This window comes from Anomaloglossus baeobatrachus, chromosome 2, assembly GCF_048569485.1.
Source record: "Anomaloglossus baeobatrachus isolate aAnoBae1 chromosome 2, aAnoBae1.hap1, whole genome shotgun sequence".
In the NCBI taxonomy this organism is placed as follows: Eukaryota; Metazoa; Chordata; class Amphibia; order Anura; family Aromobatidae; genus Anomaloglossus; species Anomaloglossus baeobatrachus.
The window spans coordinates 563,201,905-563,214,927 of NC_134354.1; the positions used below are offsets into that span (position 1 = coordinate 563,201,905).

General features: G+C 42.4%; 1 protein-coding gene across 4 annotated transcripts in view; it reads right to left on the reverse strand.

Annotated features, from left to right (window-relative positions):
- NALCN (sodium leak channel, non-selective) overlaps window positions 1-13,023 on the reverse strand; it is a 1,011,261-nt gene that overhangs the window by 825,397 nt on the left and 172,841 nt on the right. For all 4 annotated transcript variants that reach the window (XM_075336708.1, XM_075336707.1, XM_075336706.1 and 1 more), the window contains one exon: window positions 1,042-1,125. In XM_075336708.1, coding sequence (XP_075192823.1) covers window positions 1,042-1,125 — 84 coding nt within the window. The remainder of the gene's footprint in view (window positions 1-1,041; window positions 1,126-13,023) is intronic.

Genomic DNA, 13,023 nt, shown 5'->3' on the forward strand with positions numbered 1-13,023 from the left:
GGAGCCAGCGCTAAGTGGTGTGCGCTGGTAACCAAGGTAAATATTGGGTAACCAAGCACCTGGTTACCTGATATTTACCTTAGTTACCAAGCGCAGCATCGCTTCCACTCGTCGCTGGTGGCTGGGGTCTGGTCACTGGTCGCTGGTGAGATCTACCTGATTGACAGCTCACCAGCGACCATGTAGCGACGCACCAGCGATCCTGACCAGGATCCTGACCAAGGATCTCTGGAGCGTCGCTAAAGTGTGACGGTACCCTTACAGCATGCTGGCTTCAGATTACATAGCATAAACATGATGTCAGAGTTCCTTTAAATCAGTTCTAATTTTTAACAAGAGCATGACATTTTTTTTTCTTCCCTCAAGCAAAAACTCACACCTGCCCGACTTTCAGATGAAGCTAGTTTTTGGATGGTAGGATGATTCTGAGATTCTGAGATACATAGATGATGCTACAAACATGCATTTTTTTTCTTGGTCCTGTTAACTATGTACTTAGTAAATGAAGATGTAATTTTGCCATATAGTTCATGATATAATTTGTGAATTGCTTCATGATGGCATAGTGCTTTAAAATAAAGTAAAACTAATCTCACATAAATGTAGGAAGTGATATAGTCACATAAAATGTGTGCAGGTTATTTTACAGCACCTGTGTACTGTATATTATATAAATTGTTACCAGAAGCTTCTCAATACAAATCAGACCATCTCTATTTCCATCGAACAGGCCTCATCCATATTATGCCTGAACAGGCCTCATGATCAAATTATGACTGTACTCAGGGTTGTGCAAATGCATCATATGGCATCCATATGATGCATTTGGGCATGGTCTATTAATTGTTACCTTTGTAATATGGTGCAGTACAAAGGCAACATGTGGCGCATTGAAGAATTTGAATGACTATGTGCTAAATTACAGGTTTCCTGATAAAGATGGTGAAAACCCAATGCCTAAAGAAGTGTCTATGATTTTTTAAAGAAAAAAAAATGACTTCTTATATTGGCATAAGCTAAAACTGTGTTCATTAAATTTACCTGTAAAACTAAAGATACCCAGAGACAAAAGACCATAAATCCATCAAAAACACACCAACGATCCTTGACATAGGATGTGTCTCCCTGTAAAGTACAAAAGTAACACATTAATCATTTTGCTTAAAAAAATATACAAACTCTTTATCTTATTACTCACTATACTGTGGAATGAAAGCAAATAATACATTTATATGGTGTATTTTTATTTTTGTTTTAGCATTTGAGTGTAGTTATTCCCTAATTTCTCCAGAGGACATTGGCTATGATAATATGTTAGGTTAGGTCATGGGTTGAACTTGATGGACTTACAGGAAACCTGTCAGGTGCAATCTGCACCCAGAACCATGAGCAGTTCTGAGTGTATATTTTTAATCCCTGCCTAATCGTCCCTGTATGGAGTAGAATAGATAAAGAGATCTTTAGAAAAATTATTTCTAAAGATTTTATATCGTATGCTAATGAGCGAGGGGACTAATCCCCTGGGCGTTAGTTCCCCGACCAGTCGGCCCCCATTATTTAGTTTGTGTGGGCATGCTAACATGCTAATAAATGTGCAGTGTCACAGGATGATCTCACTCACCTCTCCGCCACCATCGCCGCTTGATGCTGGATTTCAGCTCGGTGCGCATGACCCCGGAGGTTCGGTCTACTATGGCACTACTTCAGTTTAAAGCCAGGACACGTACACCCAGCTTCATAGTGCGCATGACCCAAACTCTGGGGCCATGCACACTGAGCCGAAATCCAGCATTGGATGCGATGGCGGCTGAGAGGTGAGTGAGATCATCCTCTGACGCTACCATTTATTAGCAAGTTAGCACGCCCACAGGGCAAGGGAAGCAATGCCTTTGGGGCTACTGCACTCGCTCATTAGCATACGATATAAGGTCTTTAGAAATACTTTTTCTAAAGATTTTTTTATCTATGCTGTGTATACAGGGACGATTAGGCAAGGATTAGCAATATACACCCAGAACTGCTTGTGGTTCTGGGTGCATATTGCACCTGACAGGTTCCCTTTAAGTCTAACTTCAACATTAAACACTACGAAACTATGAAAAGAAACTATGAAACATTTTATCTGATCTAAAAAGAAGAACCAAATGCCAGTTTAGCATGAATCAAAATACCTATAAGCAATCACAAAAATATACAGAAGTAAAATTCCCTATGCCAATATGATTCTTCACATGTTTTGGGGATGACTGGCATAGCGTCAGAGCTTCCAAGATCTACAGAAACCGGATTGCCAGTGTGGAGTCTGCGATACCAGCATAAGTTTATTTTCCTTCAGAATGCAAAACTATCAAAATATCACTCATTAAATATATGTTTTTCATGAGTGAAGTCATAATTTAGACAATGAGAAACTGAAATATTTGTCTATGATACCACAGTTATTCGATCTGTAAGAACAAAGTAAGATATGTGTAATATACAATGTCTATATATTTGTAAATCTCCTTATAATTACTGCTACAACCTTGAATAATCTGTACTGTAATTGGAAAACTGTTTGTATGAAAGTTTTTCTTTCTGTGATGTGGAAACGCTGCCTTGCTCCTACCAGTTTTCTGAAAATAAAACTTCCAAATGTTTTAGGCATAACCCATGTAGGAGTTTGCCCGCCTGAAGTCATTTGATGACAGACTCAAATACGATGGGTTGAATATTTTTCCTGTTAGCAACCAGTATAGAAATATTTATAGTAAAGGTTTTAGAGTTGTCGCCCTAGGTTTGCATTATGTATTTTATATCTCAGCATTTTAACATGTAAATCATCTACACACATAATGGAGCTTCTGCCCAAACCATCAGCTTTGTTGCAAGCTTGCCTTATACACTGCAAGTGACAGCTTGAGGCAGTTATCATGTAAGTGCAAATAATCACTTCTGCAGACTTTAAATATAATGTTTTATGCTATAAAACAATGTTCTGGTCCTGTTTAAAGTAAGCCGCTTGCAAATAAAATATTCCATGACCATCTGAAATTAACCTGTGTAGATGTTTCAGGAATTATTCTAGTTATCCACCATAAGTTGCTTAAACCTGCAATACAAAATGTCTAAAAATAGTCTTAAGGAATTTTTGCTGTTTTCTTGTCATAAGTAGAGCTGATTGAACTCCCCAAAAACCCGGACCGGCAGATCACTGCCAGATTTCAAAATAAGTCAGATCCGCTCTGGAATCCGGTGCCCATATAAGTCAATGGGCACCAGAATCCGGAAATTAAAAATGTCTGTGGAGGAGATAGGGGGATAGAAGCGAGCCCGGCAGACTCACCGAGGCTGTGTCATGGCGGCAAACTCCTTCCATGTCACGCTTTTACCTTCCGGAGCCGACAATTCAATATTCACTACTTTGCCCGCCCACCGACACGTGTAATTGGTTGCAGTTAGACGCACCCCCAACCTGAGTGTCAGCAAGTCAGCTGACTGCAACCAATCACAGGCGGCAGGATGGCCGGTGCGCGGAGAAATCAGTACAAGTGTCTGCGGGTCAGTATGATGGTAAAAACTAAACAAATAAATAAAACAAATCGGCAGCACAGATATAGCCCACGACTGCAACCTCAGTTGTCGGGCTGTATCTTTGCTATGTATCCAGTGCCCACAGTCACAAGTGCGAGGCTTTGTCAGGTAATGCCATTGCAGACTCTCGCGAGACCCTTCTGGTCTATGAGAAACGGGCATGCGACTTTTTTTTATATAAATAGAAAAAAAATCGACATGCGGTTTCCCCAAATTTTTATCCCCAGTCAAGATAACGCCAGCTTGGGGCTGATATTCTCAGCCCGTAGCTGCCCGGTATTGCCACATCTATTAGATGTGACAATCCCGGTGCGATGTCGGCTCTTCCTGGTGGCCTGATGCGGTGCCAATCGGGGTAAATAAGGGGTTAATAGCAGCGCATAGCTGCTACTAAGCTCTAGGTTTGTGATGGCATAGGCGTCTATGAGGTACCTGCATCACACAAACCTGTAAATTACAGTAAAGAAAACACGCACACACACACACACAGAAAAAATTCTTTATTTGGAATAAAGTACAAAACACACCCTCCTTCACCACTTTATTAACCCCCAACACAGCCCTGCAGGTTCGGCGTAATCCACACGAGGTCCCACGCCGCTTCAGCTTTGCTACATCTGAATATCATAGAGAGAGACCATAGAAAACGACAACTCGGTGAGCTCCAAAGAATGAATGAGCTGCGCAATGAGCGGTGATGTCACGCAGGTCATTAGCGGTCACAGCTGGAGGTTCCAACGGTCCTTCACCTGTGAGTGCAGGTAACCTGATCTCAGATGGAGGTCACTGAATTCACAGACCTGCATCTTTTAGCAGAAAATCGCAGTTTTTTTTGGCCAAGAAATGCAAATTTGGTGCTGAAATTTTTACACCATATTCCTGCATCCAATCTACAACTCCTGGCAAAAAAAACCTGCGGTGTTTTGACGCATTTTTTGCCGTTTTTTTTCCGCGATTTTTGCCCCGGTTTTTTGCCAGGAAGTGCACTTTGGTGCTGAAATCGTCTGCACCAGATCTCAGCACCAAATTTCCACCTGCTGGCAGAAATTTTTTTTTTATTATTTTTGGGCCAAGGGATGCAAATTTGGTGCTGACATTTTTACACCATATTCTTGCATCCAATGTACATGTCCTGGCAAAAAACGCGGTGTTTTGATGCATTTTTTTGCCACGATTTTTTGCCGCAGTTTCTTGTCCGAGATTTTTGCCGCGGTTTTTTGTCAGGAGGTGCACATTTGGTGCTGAAATCGTGTACCAGATTTCAGCACCAAATTTCCACCTGCTGGCAGTAATTTTTATTTTTTTTATTTTTGGGCCAAGGGATGCAAATTTGGTGCTGACATTTTTACACCATATTCCTGCATCCAATCTACACCTCCTGGCAAAAAAACGTGGTGTATGATGCATTTTTTGCCGCGTTTTTTTGGCAGGAGGTAAAAACAATTGGTTAAGGATTTCTCCCTCACCCCTGTATTCTGACACCCAGCACAGATAAGCAGGCTGCAGCCCCAGCCCTGTGCTTATCTTGGATGTGTTTCAAAAGAAGAGGAACCACATGCGACTTTTCTTTCGTTAAATAATTAAAAAAAAATCCCACGTGTGGTCCCCTCCAACTTTCATCCCCAGCCATGATAATGCCAGCTGCGGGCTGGTATTCTTAGCCTGCAGCCGCCCGGTATTGCTGCATCTATTAGATGTGACAATTACGGTGCATTACCAGCTTTTCCTGTTGCCCTGATGCGGTGCAAATCGGGGTAATAAGGGGTTACTAGCAGCGCACAGCTGCTACTAAGCCCTAGGTTTGAGTAAAAACTGTGGAAAAAGAAAGCGCAATAGGGTCTTACCCTAATATATATAGGGTGAGGCAAAGAGTAATACTACTCACCAATTCGGGTTGTGACAGTCACAACACCTATAGCAGCATGTAACACCAAGTCCCGGCAGCGGTCCCCATGAGGCAGATAACAGAGAGTAGTAGAGACGGGTATCACAGCCGCGCCAAAGGACTACTGGATTCTTTTCAGATTAATGTTTCTTTTATTTCATGCACAGGTCAAGTCTACGCGTTTCAGGAGACACAGCTCCCTTCTTCAGGACAAACCAGCAAAGAATCATCAAATCTGCTGTATAGAGAGCCTATACAGCATTATATACCTCATGGGATGACGTCAGAGCACACCCCACCTGACGTCATCCCATGAGGTATATAATGCTGTATAGGCTCTCTATACAGCAGATTTGATGATTCTTTGCTGGTTTGTCCTGAAGAAGGGAGCTGTGTCTCCTGAAACGCGAAGACTTGACCTGTGCATGAAATAAAAGAAACATTAATCTGAAAATAATCCAGTAGTCCTTTGGCGCGGCTGTGATACCCGTCTCTACTACTCTCTGTTATAAGCCCTAGGTTTGTGATGGCACAGGCGTTTATGAGATACCTGCATCACAGTCTGTAAAAAAATGTAAATAAGCACAAACACAGAGAAAAATCCTTTATTTGGAATAAAGTACAAAACGCACCCTCCTTCCCCACTTTATTAATCCCCAACACCCTGCAGCTCCAGCGTAATCCACACGAGGTCTCACGACGACACATCTAGCTCTGCTACATCTCAGAGTGAGCAGCCATAGAGAAGACTGCCAGCTCTGAGTGTAGCCTATAACTGATCCACCATGAGCGATGACTGCAGGCAGATACTGTTACAGGCTGGGCGGCGCGTCAGCCTGTAACCAATCACAGAGGAGAGGACAGCCAGTGGGCAGGGAAAACATGGAAAGCTGTGTGTATGCGATGCACAGTACAGGAAATGAATGCGCGACCCGGAAGCAGTGTGCCGCCATGACACCGAGTCTCGGTAAGTATGAAACTCTCACTTATTTCTTCTTTAGTTTATTTTCACTTTAATTTCCGAATCCGGATCGTGCACCCGAAATCCTGGGCCCGGGTCTGGCACCCATATAGCGTTGAAACCGCGTGGATCCAGACTTTTACAGTGCAAAATGTATTTGGGTAAGCAAGTACCCAATCTCTAAATGATTAGTATCTACAAGTATTTAAGGAAATATAGAAAAGATAATGGGAAAGAAAAGGCATATCATTCTATAAGTACCACACAAATAGTTATGACAAAAATGACTATATGTAATGAATATGCCTGAGTGTAGCTCATGGGTGCACTACAAATGGTACCATAATATCAAGAGAGTAGGGAGTCTCTATGTCAGTGGCAATTTCTCCCAGCAATGTTTTGTAATGCAATGGGAAAGTGCTTTGCTATTAGAATCAAACGGTCTCATACAAAGGCTTTTTATCTACTATGGCATTAGGGCAACTATAAATTAGAAATCCCAATTATTATTTCATTTCTGTAATTGAGAGGGTTTTTTTTTAGTTTAAAGTGGCATTCCAGTTAGTTGCAGATAAAATATAGGGAATTATGCTGGCGTCACACGGTACGATATATCGGGCGATATGTTGGCGGGGTCACACCGTAAGTGTCGCACATCCGGCATCGTTTGAAATATCGTTGCGTGTGACAGCTACAAGCGACGGTGAACGAGCAAAAATACTCACCTATCGTTGCTCGTTGACACGTCGCTCATTTTCAAAAAGTCGTTTCTTCTTCTCTGCGGCGGTTGTTCATCGTTCCCGAGGCAGCATACATCGCTCCGTGTGACACCCCGGGAATGATGAACACAGCTTACCTGCGTCCTGCTGGCTATGTGGAAGGAAGGAGGTAGGCGGGATATTTACGTCCCGCTCATCTCCGCTCCTCCGCTTCTATTGGGCGGCCGCTGTGTGACGTCGCTGTGACGCCGAACGTCCCTCCCCCATTAGGAAGTGGATGTTCTTCACCCACAGCGAGGTCGTCCGAGAGGTAAGTGCATGTGACAGGGGGCTAACGACTTTGTGCGCCACGGGCAACTAATTGCCCGTGACGCACAAACGATGGGGGCGGGCACGATAGATCGTCCCGTGTGTCACCGGCCTTAGATGAGTTTATTGTTTAGGAACATAACCTCAGGTACAGATGTGTTAAGTAGAACTAATAAAAAAGTTGGGCTGATACAGAGGCTTGAGCTAGGTAAATTCAATCACTCCACTCTTCTCCAATGTGTTCTAGCAACAGGGCAAGCTCATCAAACGTGATTCTTTGAGCTGAGATCTACACATCCTCAAAAACAGAAAGGAAAGATCACCTGCACAAAAGGTTGTAGGTTGTGTCTTGAATATTGTAGGAGCACAACACATTTTAATTATCCCATTATTGATGCTAAGTAATAACATCTGAAATGGTGTCTAATTTTTTCCACCGAGAGATCTTGGAAACCATTCTAAACAAGTTTTGAAGTGATGAGAATAACACTCTGAATAAAGACATAGGAAAAAAAAAACAAAAAAAAAAAGAGTACAAAAAATGGTAGAGCATTGTAGATTCACATTGAAGGCATCAAAACTATGAATTAACACATGTAGAATGAAATACTTAACAAAAAACTGTGAAACAATTGAAAATATGCCTTATATTCTAGGTTCTTCAAAGTAGCCACCTTTTCCTTTGATTACTGCTTTGCAAACTCTTAGCATTCTCTTGATGAGCTTCAAGAGGTAGTCACCGGAAATGGTCTTCCAACAGTCTTGAAGGAGTTCCCAGAGATCCTTAGCACTTGTTGGCCCTTTTGCCTTAACTCTGCGGTCCAGCTCACCCCAAACCATCTCGATTGGGTTCAGGTCTGGTGACTGGAGGCCAGGTCATCTAGCGTAGCACCCCATCACTCTCCTTCTTAGTCAAATAGCCCTTACACAGCCTGGAGTTGTGTTTGGGGTCATTGTCCTGTTGAATAATAAATGATGGTCCAACTAAACGCAAACCGGATGGAATAGCATGCCGCTGTAAGATGCTGTGGTAGCCATGCTGGTTCAGCATGCCTTCAATGTTGAATAAATCCCCAACAGTGTCACCAGCAAAGCACCCCCACACCATGACACTTCTTCCTCCAAGCTTCATGGTGGGAACCAACAAGACAAAACAATCACTGAGCTCGGGGAGACCAGCCAGAGAAAACACTGCCAACTGCCAACAAAGGCACTCAAAACAGTGAAATCCTAGGTGCATTGCCCTCTGGGAACGATGCAAATCAAAAATAGGTCAGTGGAGCCTCTATTAGGAGTCTCGACACAGAAAATAGCCAGATATCCCTCCGAGAAGGACCTAGCCAAGGAGTGGCTCTTTTTAGGAAACCACCATAACCACCACATTAAGTGGCCCTTTTTGTCAATATACAAGTCTTTGACGAGTTTAAAGATATGACAAGGGAAATACCAAGGCCAAGTATCCTTCCACAGTCAGCTGTTTCGGGGTGTTGCCCCTCATCAGTGTTGAGTAGGATTCTAACTAGGTGGGAGCAATGCCTAGTAGACCAACAAAACATAACAATCACTGATCTCAGGGAGACCAGCCAGAGAAAACACTGCCGGCTGCCAACAAAGGCGCTCAAAACAGTGAAATCTTAGGTGCATTGCCCCCCGGCAACTATGCAAATCAAAAAGGTCCGTGGAGCCTCTGTTAGGAGTCTCGACATGGAAAACAGCCATAGAGCTTCCATACATGTGAGAAACTCCATTGTCAAGAGTCGGGAGCTGACAAAAGTGAGCTGACAAAAGTAGTTTGTTGAAATTATAGAACCTGCATAGGTGTAATTTAGAACTAATGTCATAGTTTTCTAAACTATGATGGTTTGTCAATAACCATAACTTTCTTCATGCCCAACTTTCCATAGATTTTAGCTGGTGGATAAGTTGAAATCTTGCTACAATTTGCTCTATACTGGGCAGCGAAAATCTCTTCTTTTGAAAAGCTAAGGAAGAGGTTTTGAATTACTTAACTATATACACTGGAGATTAAAATCAGAGAAAAGCACACAATTTCTTAAATGTTAAGGTCATTGTGTATTACTATGTGATTATATCCTAACATCAGTAAAGCAGGACAATTATGCTTATTAAGTTTCCACGTGGCTGTCACACTGTTTCCATGTCTGCTTATTAAATCTCATGAATATTCACTGCTTCCACGCCCATCCTCTGTGACAGTGTCCGTGATTGGTTGCAGTGAGACTGCCAGCGTCTGTAATTGGTTGCCCTTGCACTAGCTGTCTGGTCCCCAAAGTGGTGTAAAAATAAATAAATAAATAACTGGAAAAAAACGGCATAGGGTCCTACGTATTTTCATACAAAACTCAGTTAAATCAGACAGCTGGAGGCTGCAGCCCCCAGCTGTGTGCGTTGTCTTGGCAGTGTATCAAAATATGAAGGTCCCAATAAGATTTTTTTTTTTTAATTATTTGAAGAAATAATTTTTACCTGACAGCTGGAATTTGGGCCCTCCCCAGCCTAAAATATCAGCTTGCAGCCACCCCAGAATTGGTGCAAATATTAGATCTGTCAAAAAAATCACAGCTGTCATCAAGGCGGATTTTTTATTAATGGTGAGGGGTCTGTGAGATCCCTATCCCATTGCTAATCGTGTAAGTAAAAATAAATACAAAACACAAAAAAAAATGCCTTATTTAAAAATATAACAAAAAAAACCCCTCTTTCTCCAATTAATTTACCCCCCAAAACATCCCTGCAGGTGTGATGTAATCAACATCATGAAGTCCCAGGACGATCCCGGCTCTGCTTCATCCTGAGGTTGTAGTGCGTGGTAATATTATAAAATGCAACCAAGCACTGCAGTGTCAGAGACACACTGACGGAAATACAGTTAGGTCCAGAAATATTTGGACAGTGACACAAGTTTTGTTATTTTAGCTGTTTACAAAAATATGTTCAGAAATACAATTATATATATAATATGGGCTGAAAGTGCACACTCCCAGCTGCAATATGAGAGTTTTCACATCCAAATCGGAGAAAGGGTTTAGGAATCAAAGCTCTGTAATGCATAGCCTCCTCTTTTTAAAGGGACCAAAAGTAATTGGACAAGGGACTCTAAGGGCTGCAATTAACTCTGAAGGCGTCTCCCTCGTTAACCTGTAATCAATGAAGTAGTTAAAAGGTCTGGGGTTGATTACAGGTGTGTGGTTTTGCATTTGGAAGCTGTTGCTGTGACCAGACAACATGCGGTCTAAGGAACTCTCAATTGAGGTGAAGCAGAACATCCTGAGGCTGAAAAAAAAGAAAAAATCCATCAGAGAGATAGCAGACAAGCTTGGAGTAGCAAAATCAACAGTCGGGTACATTCTCAGAAAAAAGGAATTGACTGGTGAGCTTGGGAACTCAAAAAGGCCTGGGCGTCCACGGATGACAACAGTGGTGGATGATCGCCGCATACTTTCTTTGGTGAAGAAGAACCCGTTCACAACATCAACTGAAGTCCAGAACACTCTCAGTGAAGTAGGTGTATCTGTCTCTAAGTCAACAGTAAAGAGAAGACTCCATGAAAGTAAATACAAAGGGTTCACATCTAGATGCAAACCATTCATCAATTCCAAAAATAGGCAGGCCAGAGTTAAATTTGCTGAAAAACACCTCATGAAGCCAGCTCAGTTCTGGAAAAGTATTCTATGGACAGATGAGACAAAGATCAACCTGTACCAGAATTATGGGAAGAAAAAAGTTTGGAGAAGAAAGGGAACGGCACATGATCCAAGGCACACCACATCCTCTGTAAAACATGGTGGAGGCAACGTGATGGCATGGGCATGCATGGCTTTCAATGGCACTGGGTCACTTGTGTTTATTGATGACATAACAGCAGACAAGAGTAGCCGGATGAATTCTGAAGTGTACCAGGATATACTTTCAGCCCAGATTCAGCCAAATGCCGCAAAGTTGATCGGACGGCGCTTCATAGTACAGATGGACAATGACCCCAAGCATACAGCCAAAGCTACCCAGGAGTTCATGAGTGCAAAAAAGTGGAACATTCTGCAAAGGCCAAGTCAATCACCAGATCTTAACCCAATTGAGCATGCATTTCACTTGCTCAAATCCAGACTTAAGACGGAAAGACCCACAAACAAGCAAGACCTGAAGGCTGCGGCTGTAAAGGCCTGGCAAAGCATTAAGAAGGAGGAAACCCAGCGTTTGGTGATGTCCATGGGTTCCAGACTTAAGGCAGTGATTGCCTCCAAAGGATTCGCAACAAAATATTGAAAATAAAAATATTTTGTTTGGGTTTGGTTTATTTGTCCAATTACTTTTGACCTCCTAAAATGTGGAGTGTTTGTAAAGAAATGTGTACAATTCCTACAATTTCTATCAGATATTTTTGTTCAAACCTTCAAATTAAACGTTACAATCTGCACTTGAATTCTGTTGTAGAGGTTTCATTTCAAATCCAATGTGGTGGCATGCAGAGCCCAACTCGCGAAAATTGTGTCACTGTCCAAATATTTCTGGACCTAACTGTACAGCTGTGAGAGCAATGACATCAGTGAGTTCACTTGAGGTCACAGCTGGCTGTTCTCACGGTAACCAAGATGTATCTTAAGTGAACTCACCTGAGATCCCGTAATTTGGCATGGAGTTCAATGGTCCTGGATTACCGGATTATTGACTTGAATGGTGCTGGATTACCTGATTAACTGGCAACATTGAAGTCAATAATTTGGTAATCCTGAAGCATTAAACTTAATGCCAAATTACCTAAATGTGCACCTATTCAGGTAATCCAGGATGGAGTTCAATGAGTTCACCTGAGGTGAGGTCACAGTTGGAGTACCGTAGGAATCTTAACTGACTTCAGGTGAACTTACTAAACTAAATGCCAGATTACTGGCTTAGGCTATGTGCACTTGTTGAGTATTTGGTTGCAGACATTTCTGCACCAAATCTGCATCTCCTGGCAGAAAAATGTACCAAAAACATGATGCCGGTAATCCGGCATTGAGTTCAATAAGTTCACCTGTGGTCATAGTTGGGGTTCCCAAGGTACCCTAGCTGTGACTTTAGGTGAACTCATTGAACTGAATCATGGATTATGTGAGCATTTCAGTAATCCAGCATTGAGTTCATTGCTGTTGGATTACTGACTTCAATGGTAACGTTTAATCAGGTGATTCGGTACCACTGAACTCAATGCCCGATTACCTCAGAACCTGCGACATCAGGATGTAGCAAAGCCGGGATCACTGTGGTATGGATTGTCGGACTTGCAGGGGTGTTTAAAGGTTAATTGAAGAAAGAGGGTGGCTCACAGCTGTCAATAACCCCAATTGTCACTGCACCAGGGCAATCAGGATGAGCTGGGTAAGCGCCAGGATCGACGCATCTATTGGATGCGCTAATCCTGGGGCGGTGGTGGGCTGCTATTTTTTAGGCTAGAGAGGGCCCAATAATTATGGGCGTCCCTATCCTGAGAATACCAGCCTCCGTATACCATTTATATCTTGGCTGGTTGTTAAAATTGGGGGGACTGCAAGCCGATTTTTTCAATTATTTCTTAA